This window comes from Bufo bufo, chromosome 1 (genome assembly GCF_905171765.1).
Source record: "Bufo bufo chromosome 1, aBufBuf1.1, whole genome shotgun sequence".
Lineage (NCBI taxonomy): Eukaryota > Metazoa > Chordata > Amphibia > Anura > Bufonidae > Bufo > Bufo bufo.
Window position 1 is genome coordinate 680,069,594 of NC_053389.1, and position 15,434 is coordinate 680,085,027.

Here is a 15,434-nt window from a genome sequence, read left to right on the forward strand (position 1 = left end):
TGGGTGGACACTGTCCCTCACTCCTCCTTGGGACACCCTGGGTCATCCTTTTTGTTTCTCAGTTTATGTTATCTTTTACCTGCATCAGCTGAAGCTCCAACAATCCCCACCCCACAACTGACCCAAATTCAACTCTCCTGCTTGGCACAATCATCCAGGTATCAGTGTACATGATAAATTCAGAATGGTGAATGGATTTCACATGTTATTTTACACAGTTGGTCCCTTGCACAAAATGTTTGGGAGATTGGTTCCCACAGGATATCTTTTTCAATCGAAAAGAGGAGAGGAAACCTTCCCTAATATTCCCTTGGTGAATGTTTCCCCTTTCTCTTTGGTCAAGATATTTTATAGGTCATTCATATCTAATCTGTGAGGGTCTGAAACCAGACCCCCGCGGATCAGCTGTTTGAGAAGGCAGTGGTGCTCACAGTAGCGCCGCCACCCTCTCACAGCTTAGTGCAGGTGACTTCACGTTCATTGGTCACATGTGCAATGTGAAATGTACCGGAATAGATCTAGCAAAAAGGCAAAATGTTATAATGCAAGTTTTCCAGAAAAAAAAAAATGAATAAATGAGACTGCATATATTCCACATTTTATTAAAAATAAAGTGCTGTAATAAAAAATGTCCAGAAACTGCAAATCAACAGAGGGAAGCAGACTGTACAATAGGACTCACCAACACCACCTACTGACAAAACATTTGGCACAGAAAAGCGGCACATATACAGTATATTTACAACAGATGGGACGTTTCCATGCATGGGTTGTGATAAGGTGCGCGTTTCTATTGTTTTGCAACACAGGTAAAATTTCGTCAGAGTCCTAGTGGTCTTCTATATTCAGTGTAGTACCGGTAAATATCCCTGTCGAGCAGCAGCTGGTTCACAGCATTGTAGATCTGGTAATTAGCATGTATGCTACAGATGAATGTATGCATGTAGAATTGGCTACGGGAGTCGTATTATGTGGGAATGTGCTTTAGATCAGATGCTACTGACTCAATACTGTACATTCAAAGACGTAAAGAAGTTTTATCCAAATCAACATTGGTCAATGCTCCTTCCATAAAATGAAAATTTCCATAAAGGTCTATGGACTATTGTTCTGTAACATGAATAGGAAAGTTGGAGCTTGATTACAGCTGAGGTACGTGTGCTTTGTAAAGAAGTAGCTAGACTACAGCCCATGGAGAGGATAGATCCGTACACTTTAGTGCCATTCTCGTGGAGAGCTTGAAGCTCTCCTGGTGTATAAAAATGCTGCTTGCCTGGATGACCCTACATAGAGATCCTCGCAGCCTTATCCGCACAAAACTACTTTGTGCAAGTCTATACAACATCTAATAGTACTCCAACTACTTTGGTATTTTAAACACTGCTCAGAGCAGACATTTATGGCACTCTAGGAGCGAAGAGCATGTGCTTGCATTCTACTCTCAGACACCCCACAATCAGTATCTTGTGTTAGCCAAGGAAGAGTGTGCCTACAGCTTCCATAACATCTTTCATCTTATAGGTTACACCAATGACACAATGAGCCCAAGATGTATGACCATTCAAGCTTGTGTATGTCAACACAGTCCTACATTATGAAGGCACTGGAAAAGTGTGACCGGCCAGATTCAGACATTTCACGAAGAATGAAATTCTGTTTCCCTACTGGTCACTTGGAATAATGGCATACAGAAAACATCCCATTTACACACACGTTCTCAGAAAACAAACGCAAATAAAAACCCATGACAAATACACAGTATTTACACCCCCCCCCCCAAACAAAAAAAAACCCCTATGTGTTGTAATTTCTAACAGATAAATTAAAGAATCCGTGTGTGTACCTTTTATACTTTAGGCAGATTATAGCTGGTTGTTGGTGCCATAACACCATTTCCTGGTTTCACATTTTGTTAAACAAAGCAAAAAGGTAATGAAAAATAAAAATAAAAAAACATAATCAAAACACAATTAATATTTAACAGAGGATTTAGGATATGGATGATCATCAGCAGTAGGTGCAACAAGTGCTCGTGATGATGATTGCTTGGACGACATGGCAAATATCTGACAATTCCTCTGTCGGACAGAAGGGTTTCCTACACTTCTGCTGTGAGGCGTTTTGCAGTAGAATATTGTTACCAGTTGACAAGGTACCCGACTATTTTTGAACACCCTTTTCATGGCTAGTGCCAGACTCATTGTGCTTCTCGTAAAAATAAAACCTGTCAACACTGACACCATGTCCATTTGTTTTCCAGAATTACAAAGTCCAAATGCTCAGTGATCTACAAAATATTCACAGGTACAACGTTCTTGGTGATCTTCAAACATGGCGAGGCCTTGTGGATCTCCAATGACATTTGGTTTTCTCCTTTTTCTCCATAACCGATTCTCAAGACCGGCCGTAGTGGAGGAATAACACTAGTACTCCAACTTTCTACTAACCATGTGCAAATTACTCAAAGATGGTCCTTGTACACGGCTTATCAGATGAGTGTTGAAATGGAAATGTGCTACCTGGAAGCCAAGTGCGCACATGCTTCTAAACACAATTGTCCTTCTGTGTCTAGAAACCATGATGATGATTGTAACAGAAGATGATGTGCTGTCTTTCCACAATGTACACTTGTATACTTTCTGCAGTGAAGCTTTCCATATGTAGGTAGCCTGGGTTGACAATCAAGTTTTGACCATCATCATAAAGTTGCATGCACACACATAGAATACTTTTGGATCACAAAGCCTTGTTAAAAGGGTGCCTGTGGTCCCTTAAGTGGTTTGTGGCTACAGGAATGTCTTATGTTTTAGTCTCTCATACCACAGAATCTCTTATTTCTGAGCCCAGTCGTACTCTTGGTCTTGGGCAGGTTGGAGATACCTCCACAAGAGTGTCCTTGACATTCAGAGGTCTTTTCTCTGATTCTGAAACTATTTTACTAGCAATCAAAGAGTCGTGAACAGGAGTGCTGATTATATAGTTGTCATTTAGAGTCTGATAACCTTTATGGTCAGCTTGTGGGATAGGAACACTGTTCCCATTTAGAGGAACATTTTCAGCATTTTTACTTGGCTTCTTGTTGGAATTTTCTACTGGTTTCAGAATTGATTTCATTCCACTGCGATGTTTATACAGAAGGCAAAATATCATGATGACTACTACCACTCCAAAAAGTATAGTCATTATTAAAAATTCATTCCAGTAAGATTTCCCTAATAGCTGGGCAGAGCTACTCCCCGAGGATGAGGAAAGAAGATATTTTGAGGAGTTGACATCTTTGTCAATGGCACTAACGTGGTGAAAGATCATTTCTGTTTGGGTCCTTTGAGTGGTTGTCTTTATTGTACTGTCTGTTTGAACACAGTACTTTACCATCAGCTTTTTGAAATCCTTTTCTACTGACCAGCATTCAAATGTTCCCAGTCTTTCAGGGCTGTTCACAAGGATCAGGTCTCCCGTTTCGAATACAAAATATGAGGCATCAATAGGTTTCTCATTGTGAAGCCACTGACGAGAGGCTAAGTTGGATAACAAGTTGCATGGCAGAGTAGTAGCATTATTCGGTTTTAGCACAATCTTCTTACACTCCGGCTCTTCTGTGGATAAAACATCAATGGATTAATGACCAATTCTACTGACTGTAATAATAAGCATCTATCTATCTACGGTATTTTCTAATATCTATCTATCGTTTCCAATATCTATCTAATTATGTATCCAATATCCATCTCTCTTTCTAACTATCTATCTTTCTAATATCTATCTATCCATCTAATACCCATCTGTATATCTGTCTATTTATTATCTAATTATGTATCCAATATCTATTCATTTAATATCTATCCATCTGTCTAATATCTATCTATTTATTTTCTAATATCTATCTATCATCTATCTAATATCTAAATATCTCACGTAGTGTGTACACATTGTGGCGATGTGTACGGTGCAGTACGAGAGGCAGTGGGAACCTGCCAGTCCACACGGCCCGAGGTAATCTCAGCTCAGGCCAGCTGGGATAATCATTGGGGGATAAAGCAGACCTCAGTGTGTCAGTTAGGCCTCATACACACAACCATTCTGTTTTTTGCGGTCTGCAAATTGAGGTTTTGCAAAACACGGAAAGCCGCCCGTGTGCCTTGCGCAATTTGCGGAACGAAACGGGTGGCCAATTGTAGAAATGCCTATTCTTGTCCGCAAAACGGACAAGAATAAGGACATGTTATATTTTGTTTGCGGGGCTACGGAATGGAACAACGGATGCGAACAGCACACAGAGTGCTGTCTGCATCTTTTGCGGCCCCATTGAAGTGCGGACCCCCATTGAACTGCGGCTCGGATGCGGACAAAAACAACGGCTGTGTGCATGAGGCCTTAGGCGGGAGAGAAGGATGCCTGCAGAGGCTCTGTGTGGTCCCAGCTAGGAGGGCTTGGAGGGGCTACAAGGCTAAGTAACGCCTGAGTTTGGGGGTGCCTGGTGACGTCTGGAGAAGAGGGATGTCACATGGTCAGAGTCGGGAGGACTGCTGGACCATATAGCCCCAATGTATTGCATGGTCACTCCCAGGAGGACTGGTGGACCAAGCTAGGAAGCTGTCTGACCTCTTGGCTGAGTGAAGCCGAATACTGCAGTGTGAACACTGACCTAGAGGTGAGTTAGGGAAAACCGCTGTATAGAGAGTGCCTAGCCGGGCAAGGATTTATTGCTTTGTGTTGATGTAACACGTTGTGATGTGAAGCTGCGACTTCATTGTGCCAAGTGATGCAAAACTTGGAAGTTTGTTGTGCTGTGCGACAAATAAAGCACTGTTTGAGCTTGAAAACCCTTGTGTTTGATGAGAAGTGCGTCATCGCCGCCCCAGTCAGAGAGAACGATCCTTACAACATTTATCTTCTGTCTATTTATTATCTATCTCATATGCATCTACTATCTATTGATCTACTATCTAATTATCTCCATTAATTGAAATTACTGCATTAATTTGTTATTATTACACCAGATTTCATATTATTACACATCTCAGTCCTTCAGTGACTTACCAATTGATACAATAACCCGTCCTGAAGGTCCTGAGCTATTGGTCTGCTGGCAAAGTTTTTCAGTATCTGCATTTTCAATATCTTGCAGCCAGTGCCTGGAGAAATACAGAAAATAACAGTAAATAAAAAATCCATATGTACAGCCTGCACTGCTGAAAGGGACACCACAGGGACCACTTACTGGATGTTTGGATCATGTGAATGGTGGTGGACGCTGCGACAGCCTCTCTTGCTCCATGCACAATAGGGATCACGAGAGAGGATGCATTCCCCACAGCTCATGTACATACTGCAGTTTGAGACCGGAACTTGTACCACCATGGAACGAGACGAGGCGTAAACCAGGTTCTGTACAAGACACAACAACGTATGAGTTTGCAAGGTGACAAATGGAGAATCAAGGCGCGAGCAGTCAGTATATCTCTTCACACTGGTTAATAAGACTTAGATATTGATTTTTACAGAAAATGCCTGTTAATTAGTAACCTAATTGTAAACGGCATGTGAGATACACATTACCTAGCTGTCAGAAAAACTAATTGGCCTTCAGAAAAGGTGAAAGCGTACATGTGGATCTGTAAGAAAAAGAAAATCAATAGCACCATGCATGGTGGCACAGTGGTTGGCACTGTTGTCCTACAGCATTGTGCAGCCCGGGTTACAATACAACTAGAGCAGGGATGCCCAACTTGCGGCCCAACAGCTGTTGCAAAACTACAACTCTGAGCATGCCTGGGCTTCCTACAGCTATTAGGGCATACTGGGAGTTTTGCAACAGCTGGAGGGCGGCAGGTTGTGCATCCCTGAACTAGAACACTCATCAATAGCTAATAGCTATGCCAATTCTGTTTAAGGCCCAAAATGATTCCTCTTTTCCTCAGGATAAAAAATAACCTTTATTAATATTCTTTAAAAGAAACAGAATTAAACTAATCTCTCTCATCGTGTGACAGGTTTATTCTTTATCTGTGTTAAATTCTCAAATAAAGCCTCTGGTGATATTAAAAAACAAAAAAACTATCAGTGTTATTGTTTTTATTTTTTTTAAATATATTGGTAATATTGGTAGCTGGTGTAGGAAAGCGCAAGGGGCCGTCATTGATGGAAGGTATGTGTCTCCGAGGTTCCTGGCCTTGGTGAGGTAAGAGTCTGTATTTTTAAGTGTCAGCGGCAGCTAGTGCTGACTGATACTATTGGTTATTTAGTGTGGCTGTAAAGCCGATCCGGGCCGGCTCTTACTGGGAGCAGCCAAAGTGCAGGGTGGGTGGCTGTTCCCCAGGTTCCAGTTGGGTTTTGGTTAGGGATATAAAACCCAGTCAGCAGTCTCAGCTGGGTGTGGATTATCCTCCATTTCACAGTAAATCTGTGAGTCTCTGTGGTTTGAGATGTGCATGATGTGTGCAGTACTAAAGGGCTGAGAGCTGCATTGCTGGGAAGCTGGCCCTAAAGCCTGTTGGTGAATGCTTTTTGTTTTGTGGCCTTGCCATGGTGTGAATGAACAAGACGACGAACTGTCATTTTTGTTTGTGTGAATAAACACTGCACTGTTTAAGGCCTCATGCACACGGCCGTTGTTTTGGTCCGCATCTGAACCGCCGTTTTGGCGGCTCGGATGCGGACCCATTCACTTCAATGGGGCCGCAAAAGATGCGGACAGCACTCCGTGTGCTGTCCGCATCTGTTGCTCCGTTCCGTGGCCCCGCAAAAAAAATATAACATGTCCCATTTATGTCCGCGCTTTGCGGACAAGAAAAGGCAGCTATATGTAAAGGCTGTCCGTGCTGTTCGGCAAATAGCGGAACGTGCACAGATGCCACTCGTGTTTTGGGGATCCGCAATTTGCGGACCGCAAAACACACCACGGTCGTGTGCATGCGGCCTTAGTCAAAGACTTTCTTTTTGCCTCTGTACTGCGTCCGCTAATCTGCCTACCAGAGCGAATCCCAACACTGGGTACGGATTTTATAATAATGACGGTGGTTATGTTGACTCACACATACCACCACTATATAGTATCAAATTGCAATGGTTGCTGTATACTGAGAATAATCACTTATCTTTAGTAACACTCTTGTTACCAGTGTAGCAACTTGTTTCAGTTCCTGTTTGCTATGTATCAACTATATTTCTCAGTATTAGGGCTCATGCACACGACAGTGTGCCCCCTGTGGCCGTATTGTGGCCCTCATACAGCGAGTCCGCAATACACGGGCACCGGCCGTGTGCATTCCGCATCATGGATCGCGGACCCATTCACTTAAATGAGTCCGCAATCACGGAGATGCAGAACGGAGGCACGGATCGGAACTCCACGGAAGCACTACGGAGTGCTTCCGTGGTGTTTCTGGCTGTGCCTCCGCACCGCAAAAAAGTAGCGCACGCACTACTTTTTTGCGGTGCGGACCATCGGATGCGGATCGCGGACCCCATTCAAGTGAATGGGTCCGCGAGCCACATGCGGCTGCTCCACGGTCTGTGCCCGTGCATTGTGGACCGCAATTTGCGGTCCACAGCACGGGCACGAAGCCCTTACGTTCGTGGGCATGAGCCCTTACTGAAATGCCAATGGTCGGGGAAATGCCAAAGATAACAGAAGACCCATTACCCACCTGATAAATTCCCTTCCGCCGTCATTTTGTGTGCTGCAGCCATGGAGTGCCCCATTGCCCATGTGACAGCTGGAACCAATAACTGGCCTCAGCGGCCTCTTGCCGTACATAGTTGAGGCCAATGACTGGCTACAGCGATCATGTGGGTAGTCGGGCACGTCAGGACTGCAGCACAAAGACCAGAAGGGAGTGGGTGAGCGGTGGCACGGTCATGTTGGGGGATTTATCATCATTATTATTATTACGCCATACCCATTCCCGTTGGCCAATTTTTTTTCATGGCGTGCATGAATTGATTCTGAGCACAGCACTGGGATATATGCTGACACTTTATAAATGATGTAAACCTATTTTAACCATTTTGTAGCCTTATGCAAAATCAGCCTGCATCCTTACCTTGCTGTGATCTATCAGTAGCTCCTGGACTGGATCTGCACTTGGAAACAGTTTAATTTCCTCAATAACGTGGACTTTCTTATTCACATGGACAGCTTTGTGCAGCCGACCATCATCTGTGGAATGGAAAGTATTATTACCACTGAACCCACTGTAATAAACTGGGATAGAATGGTCCGTGGAGTCCGGCCGCCATTACCTGTCCCCAGGAACATGACATCATAGGTTTTCTTCAGCCCCTTGACCCTCTGCACGCTGATCTGCTGGTAGATCATCTGTGACTGCAGCAGCAGAGGCTGGCTCCGCACAGGACTGTCCATCAAGAAATGGTCTTTGATGAAGTTCAGTACTCTGTCCGGCATTTGCAGGGAGGAATTGATTTTCAGGTTTCTTGCTTTATTAGTAATGCACTGTGGGGATAAATAAATGAAAAAATATGAACGAACTGTATAGTCGTAGCCAAGAAGCACCAATGAGCTGTGTGCCAACTGATCTACAGATCGATCAATAGAATTGCAGAACAGATCATCTTCCACTTCTAATTGGTGCTAGTAAATATTCATAAAGTGCTATAACAAAGGAGGACAATGCATGCCTCAAATACAGATTATGTGGAATAGGAATTAACAGGATTGTACATTTTAAAGAAACATGCTAAGAGTAACTGGCTTTTTCTATAAATGGTCACAGACTGTGTGCAAGTCCTCAACATAGAAAAATGGAGATTGTAAACCCTACAGGGACACGGATTCGGTGTAGAGCACTGCAGAATATGTTGGGGCTATATACTGTAAATAATAGAATATAAATAACGAGTGTAAAAAAACAGACGCTGTCAAAATTCGGCCGGGTGTATACAGTTTGTCCACAAGGGGGCACTGTTGACACACATTATCCAATATAATGACAACTGCTTCTGAACTTTTAGCACAAAGGATAATAGGGAGAAAAAGGAACCGGGTCTGATCATCTGTAATTACTTAAAGCTCCATACATGGCTTTCTAGAACTTGCTGTGGTTTCAGATATACTCTTAGCCAGGTACATAATGGAATCTGCTAGTGCAGGAACAAAATGTTTCATTGTAGCTGCACTGATAACCATAGGATGAAAGATGATCTTTTTCCTGGTCTAAAAACCCTGTAAGATATACTGTGAGGCACATGCGATACTTACAGCTCCAGGTCGTGGTTCTGGTACAGAATCGGTGTATGTACTCCACTGCTGAGACTCGCGGTTCACTTCCTTGTAGAGGCCACTGAACGCTTTCTGCACATCGCTCATTGGAAAGGCACATACAGCTGAACTCCCAACACCTCCCTTGTTCCTGGAGGGAAAAATACATTTCTAGAATTAAGTGGTGCGAGTGCATCTACAACTTCCAGACCATTTATCAAATTACTACAGATATAATATAGGTTTCATATGTGTTTAATTATAGTGATCAGAAGTGATCCTGTAAACGCCATGCCGTTTTAACGGTCACATCAACAAGCTTGGGGGACTGAGAAGTAGGACAAAGTAGCCATTATAAAACAAAGGAAAGGCTGCGATGTAGTCCACAATACAAGGCTGTAATGAACTTTAAAAACAGCAATAACAGCTAAGGCTACTTTCACACTGGTGTTTTGGCTTTCCGTTTGTGAGATCCGTTCAGGGCTCTCACAAGCGGTCCAAAACGGATCAGTTTTGCCCTAATGCACTCTGAATGGAAAAGGATCCGCTCAGAATGCATCAGTTTGTCTCCGATCAGTCTCCATTCCGCTCTGGAGGCGGACACAAAAACGTTTTGCTGTCCGCTTGACGAAACTGAGTTAAACGTTTGCTCTGACACACTCTGGCACAATAGAAAATGGATCCGTCTCCCATTGACTTTCTATGTTACAGATAATACAAACGGATCCGTTCATGACGGATGCATGCGGTTGTATTATTGTAACGGATCCGTTTTTGCAGATCCATGACGGGTCAGCCCAAAACACGAGTGTGAAAGTAGCCTAAATCGCAGCATGGGACTTATAAAAGGAAAGCCAAAAATCTTGGGTGTTCCTCAAATTCACACATAGATTGAATGCCAATAACATTCTGCTTACCACTGCGAAGTAAAGACCCCATAGAACATGGTATTCTTCCAATGTTCCTCTCCTGGAGTGAGTACAAACATGTCCTTCAAAACATTAAAGGGGAAACCATCTTCTGGGCGAGTGCATAGAAGCTGGGCCTTTAAGAACGTGGTCCACTTCTTCTGTAGGACACGCTCGCCACCAAGGTCACCCTAGGAGAAGGACAATATAATGGTGTTAAAGGAGTCATTAAAAAAACAGCAATTAGTATTCAACCAAAAATTGTTAGAGAATTAGGACCATATTGGTGGTTAGGTTTTGGGAACTAAGAATTCATTGACTTCATAGACAAAGTCAGATATCATCATGACAAAAAGTGCATACAGTAGGATTTGCATGCCATTGATATAGCCTCTGTGGCTCCTACAGGGTGGAGGGCATCCGGGTCAACAGCTCAGATTGGCCCCATTCTCATTGCCCAGAGCTCCTGCACTATAACATAAGCAAAAGGTGGTGCACGATCCCTGGGATAAGACCACCCTGCAACTTGAAAAGGCCTTTGGGGTGAAGGGGAATGAGTGATGGTCTCAAAAGTCCAATGTATTGGTGTAGGGAGAACTAATTTTGAATGATGCTATACACACAATCTGCATTAAAGAAAGTCAAATCTGACAGTAGTTTATCTCCCCTGAGAGAAAAAATATTGGACATGTTGAAATCCAAATGGCCAATCCTTCTTTTCCATAATATCTGCTGTCTGGAAAGAATCAGGAGACCTCCATAGGCATTAGCTGGTTGGCCAGTCTCATAGAAATCTGTGGGTTTGGCCGACATTCATCTAATGTGAATTCATGCTATTTCCTACTGTCCAAATCATCTGACATGGTATCTTGAATGGCATGTGTTTCTAAATAGCGTTTTGCATTGTAGCCATAAGTGGGAATTTAAGGGCCTTTGATGGACCAGAAAAATTTAATTGGTAATGCAGATGTGATCTCAGCCTATGAAGTTTTAGAGAGGTCTTCTTGCAATCATATACTGTAGTATGAAGTCACTGAACAGAGGTCTTCAGCTGGTGCAGAGCTAACAGACTTTATTCACTTTCAGCCCTTGTACCACATTAAAGGGCTTGTCCACCCTTTAGATACTAATGACCTTTTATTTCAGACACGTCATCAATATCAGATCACCTCCACTGATGAGCTACCGATGATGCCAGTAACATAACAGCGGATGGATGTGGGAGCAGAAGGTTCTGTTCACCGAGTTGTAGTCGTGCTAGCATACTGCAGTATTAAACTTAATGGAAGCTGAGCTACAGTACCCCGGCATGGTCACTACACAGTGGACAGAGCCTTCTGCTTCTGGCTCCATCCACTGGTATGTTTCCAGCACCTGCTGCAAACAGCTAGTCTTTGGGGTGCTGGTTGTTGTACCCCCACTGATCTGATATTGATGATGTATTCATAGGCTGGGACATGTTCATGATCTGTGGGATGTGGTCATAGGCTGGGACATGTTCATGATCTGTGGGATGTGGTCATAGGCTGGGACATGTTAAGCTTGTTTCACATATGCATGAAACAGATCTGGCAGGCTGTTCTGGCTGGAAACGGCCTGTCGGAGCCTTCTCTGCCAGGTGCAACCATGCACTGCTGGAATCCCGTATGGCCCCATTCACTATAATAGGGGCCGGGGGTATTCCGGCAGTGCATGGTCGCGCCAAGCAGGGATGGATCTGACAGGCTATTCCCGCCTGGAACAGCCTGCCGGATCTGTTTCATGCATATGTGAAACAAGCCTTATACAGAAATGAAGTTTTTCAATACGCTCACCTTACATACTCGAGCAATCCGAGACACAATAGGGTTCTCAAAAAAATCAAACTCTTTTCCCGTCTCCGTAAAGAAGAAATAAATCTTATCATCGTCACCTATGGGGTTCCCTTCGGGAAGGTTCTCTGGAATATGAGCTGAGCCAACAAAAGCTGGATCTGCAATAACAAAGCAGAGGATAATGAGTTTAATGGCAGGTCCAGGGCACAGTTGATCACAGTGTCTGCAGCGTCCCACATATGTGTGTAAAGGGACACTTTAAACATCTGCCTATGTATTTGCATTGTATGGTATTTTCTATTATCGGGCTGGCATTGTCATTTCACCCATTCGCCCCTAGGTGATGCTGGTACCACATAAGAAAAATATATATATATAGCTTGGGTGTGTTTAGTACAGGAAGTGAAGTTAGTTACTACAGTGTGTATGGAGGAGAGGAACAGGCATCGTCCACCATGTAGTCTGCTATTCCTACCCCTTGGTCATGGCCAGGCTAAGGGAGTACAGCAAACATTTATCTACAGCAGCCAAGCACAAGACCATAAGTCTATGTCTAAATATGAAGCAAGCCTAGTGAGGGTTACAGCTGAGTCTAGCCTATGGACCTCATCAGCACAAGTGCCTGAGAGCAACTTTCCAAGTGCCGGGACAAGAATGGATAATTAGTGCACAGAATTGTCCTTATTCACTAGAAGCCTTCCGGGATATAGTGGAAACCTAAAAACCTGAATACTTCAGGAGAGCATCCTGCAAATAATGTAGCAAAAGACTGATGCCTGCCACGAGGGAGAACGCCTTTATTGGATAGATCAAGATAAGTGGAAAACAGCATATTTAGTACCAGAGTGCTATTGTTGGGACTTGAAGTAAATATACTCAGTCTTTGCCTGTCAAGTAACAGCATTAGAAAATCCCTCCATTGACAATTGCCTAAACCTGATATAAGGATTACAATTACCTTAACATCTGAATCATTACTGGTGCCATATGAATGCACTTTATTGATGGACTGTAACATCTGCCTTGAGACTATTGATTCAAGTAATGTTCAATAGTTTTACAACAACTGACTCTTCATTACCACTACTACACTCAACATTTTCACCTTACGGTGCTGGCGTCATGAACACAGGGGCCCAGCCACCAAAGCACCCTAAGCATACCCATTACCATCAAGGGCACCTCAACTTCCATCTGGCTGGTGTTCCCTGCAATAGAGAGTGCCCCGGAGGATTTAGTGCTGTCTTCCCATCCACTGCACTGCCGGCACAGGGGGGCTCTGCTAACTGTGAGTAAATGAACTACTACCCCCATCGGCCCACCGTAACCTAACGTGTTTCCCCTGTGGACCCGGCACGTTGCATGTCTATACACGCACACATCCCAGTCTGATTAGTACTCCCACTATGCTCTTATTTACACCTAGAAAGTACTCATCCCCAATCATCTCTGAATTATACTGATACAGCCATATCCTCCTTGAATATAGTAACTTAAATGGTCGGTTCTTTCTGGGCTTATGAGCAGAGGAATAGAAATCCCCAACAATGAGTTCCTGCTAGTTCAGCTATAGAGAACAGTTGGATTACAGGCAAATATTTGCAATTCAGGAAGGTTCTGCATACATCAAACACAGTCCCTGATCTCTATCAAACGCCATGTTATGTCTGAACACATTCTTATCAAAGAAGTAAATCAAAGGTCAACCTTGGAGCCAGTTCAAGGAGGTCTCAGTCTTCAGAGTAATCTTGTTGTCTTCACTCTTGTAGATAATGGGCTCATTTCCTTGGAAGGTACTGACAGTGCCTCCATACAGGTCCCCATCTGGCACCAAGACAGAAGAATTGAGTAAGCAGTGTACAGTATGTAAAATCAGAGAAATCAGGAAACTATGACTGAGGAAACTATGCTAATCTCTTGGAGGAGCTCTACTTACCAACCATTATGGCTGAGGACTTATACTCTGGATCAAACGGGCATCGGCCCTTTCCATCTTCCATGACAGGATTACCATTTGAATCTGTTTCCAAAGTAAAATCATCGATTTTCTACAATGAAAAAAATATATAAATAAATGTTTGATCAGTTGTCAGCAAGAAGATACCTAAAACTCCACGCAGATCTTACCTCCATTATATTGGAATCTACTGTAGGACCCCAACTAAACACTGAGAGGTTTCAGTAGGACCTCATCTAAAATGTATGGGGACAAGTAATGCAGAAATACTAGATACTGTACTAGATGTCCAATTAAATTAGTTATGGAGGAGAGGAAAAAGAATATCCAACCTTAGGGTACTTTTGCGTAATAAAGAAAAAAAAATTGTAGCGTACACCAATATGATATGATCACTCATTATCATATATTTACCATTAAAGTCAATAGTAACAGAGTAAAAAACTGCCACGCTGATCTCATCAGTTGTTTAACCCATGGACTGAACCAGTTTTTAATAGGACCAGTTCACCAACATGAATTTATTTTGATATTTGGTCTATATGAATGGAGTCAAATACGTATAAAATTTATTGACAAGAATACAACTGTGTTACCTATGAAAACCAGCTAAAAGCTGGAATTCTAAAAACTTTAATAAGGCTATCTGATAAGGGTACTTTCACACTTGCGTTTTTCTTTTCCGCCACTGAGTTCCGTCAAAAGGGATCAATGCCCTAAAAGAACTGATCAGGCATATCCCCATGCATTCTGAATGGAGAGTAATCTGTTCAGGATGCATCAGGATGTCTTCAGTTCAGTCATTTTGACTGATCAGGCAAAAGATAAAACCGCAGCATGCTACGGTTTTATCTCTGGCGAAAAAAACTAAAGACTTTTTTCCATTGGAATGTATTAGTACTGGATAGGGCATTCAAAATACCGGAATGCCGGATCCGTCCTTCCGGTCTGCGCATGCACAGACCGAAAAAAAAAGGTGAAAAAAATAAATGCCGGATCCGTTTTGCCAGATAACACCAGAAATGCATTTCAATGCATTTTTCTGACTGATCAGGCATTTTTAAGACTGACCAGGATCCTGATCAGTCTTACAAATGCCATGAGTTGGCATCCGGAACTGCTTGCCGGATCACCTGCCGCAAGTGTGAAAGTAGCCTAAGGCTGCTTTAACACAGTCAGTGTTTGATCAGTGATATCCATCAGAGACTGTGAGTGAAAACCAAGGTCAAAAACACAGAACAGACGCAAATCTTTACATATGGCTTATCTGTGTGTAGAATCTACTTTTGTCTTACAATCACTGATGGAAATCACTGATTAAACACTGGCCAAACACTGACTATGTGAAAGCGGCCTAAGGCCCCATGCACAGGGCTGTATCTGTTTTGCGGTTTGCGTCCAGCACTTTCTGTAGGCCCTATTGTCAAAATGCCTATTCTTGTTCCCAAACGGACAAGAATAGAACTTGTTCTATCATTTGTAGCACAGCCATACGGATGCGGACAGCACACGTCCGCAATTTTTGGCTGCCCCAT

The 15,434-nt window shown here is 43.1% G+C and overlaps 1 protein-coding gene across 2 annotated transcripts in view; it reads right to left on the minus strand.

Annotated features, from left to right (window-relative positions):
• Positions 1-576: 576 nt before the first annotated feature.
• SEMA4B (semaphorin 4B) overlaps positions 577-15,434 on the minus strand; it is a 74,143-nt gene continuing 59,285 nt past the window's right edge. Inside the window, exons 5-14 of one of the 2 annotated variants that reach the window (XM_040414133.1) lie at positions 13,879-13,990; positions 13,650-13,766; positions 11,943-12,100; positions 10,138-10,319; positions 9,221-9,371; positions 8,245-8,455; positions 8,046-8,161; positions 5,222-5,388; positions 5,041-5,135; positions 577-3,593 (exon numbers count right to left, since the gene is read on the minus strand). In XM_040414133.1, coding sequence (XP_040270067.1) covers positions 2,815-3,593; positions 5,041-5,135; positions 5,222-5,388; positions 8,046-8,161; positions 8,245-8,455; positions 9,221-9,371; positions 10,138-10,319; positions 11,943-12,100; positions 13,650-13,766; positions 13,879-13,990 — 2,088 coding nt within the window. In that variant the 3' untranslated portion in view covers positions 577-2,814. Of the gene's footprint in view, positions 3,597-5,040; positions 5,136-5,221; positions 5,389-8,045; positions 8,162-8,244; positions 8,456-9,220; positions 9,372-10,137; positions 10,320-11,942; positions 12,101-13,649; positions 13,767-13,878; positions 13,991-15,434 lie in introns of both variants that reach the window. The other variant, XM_040414132.1, reaches the window with a different exon arrangement.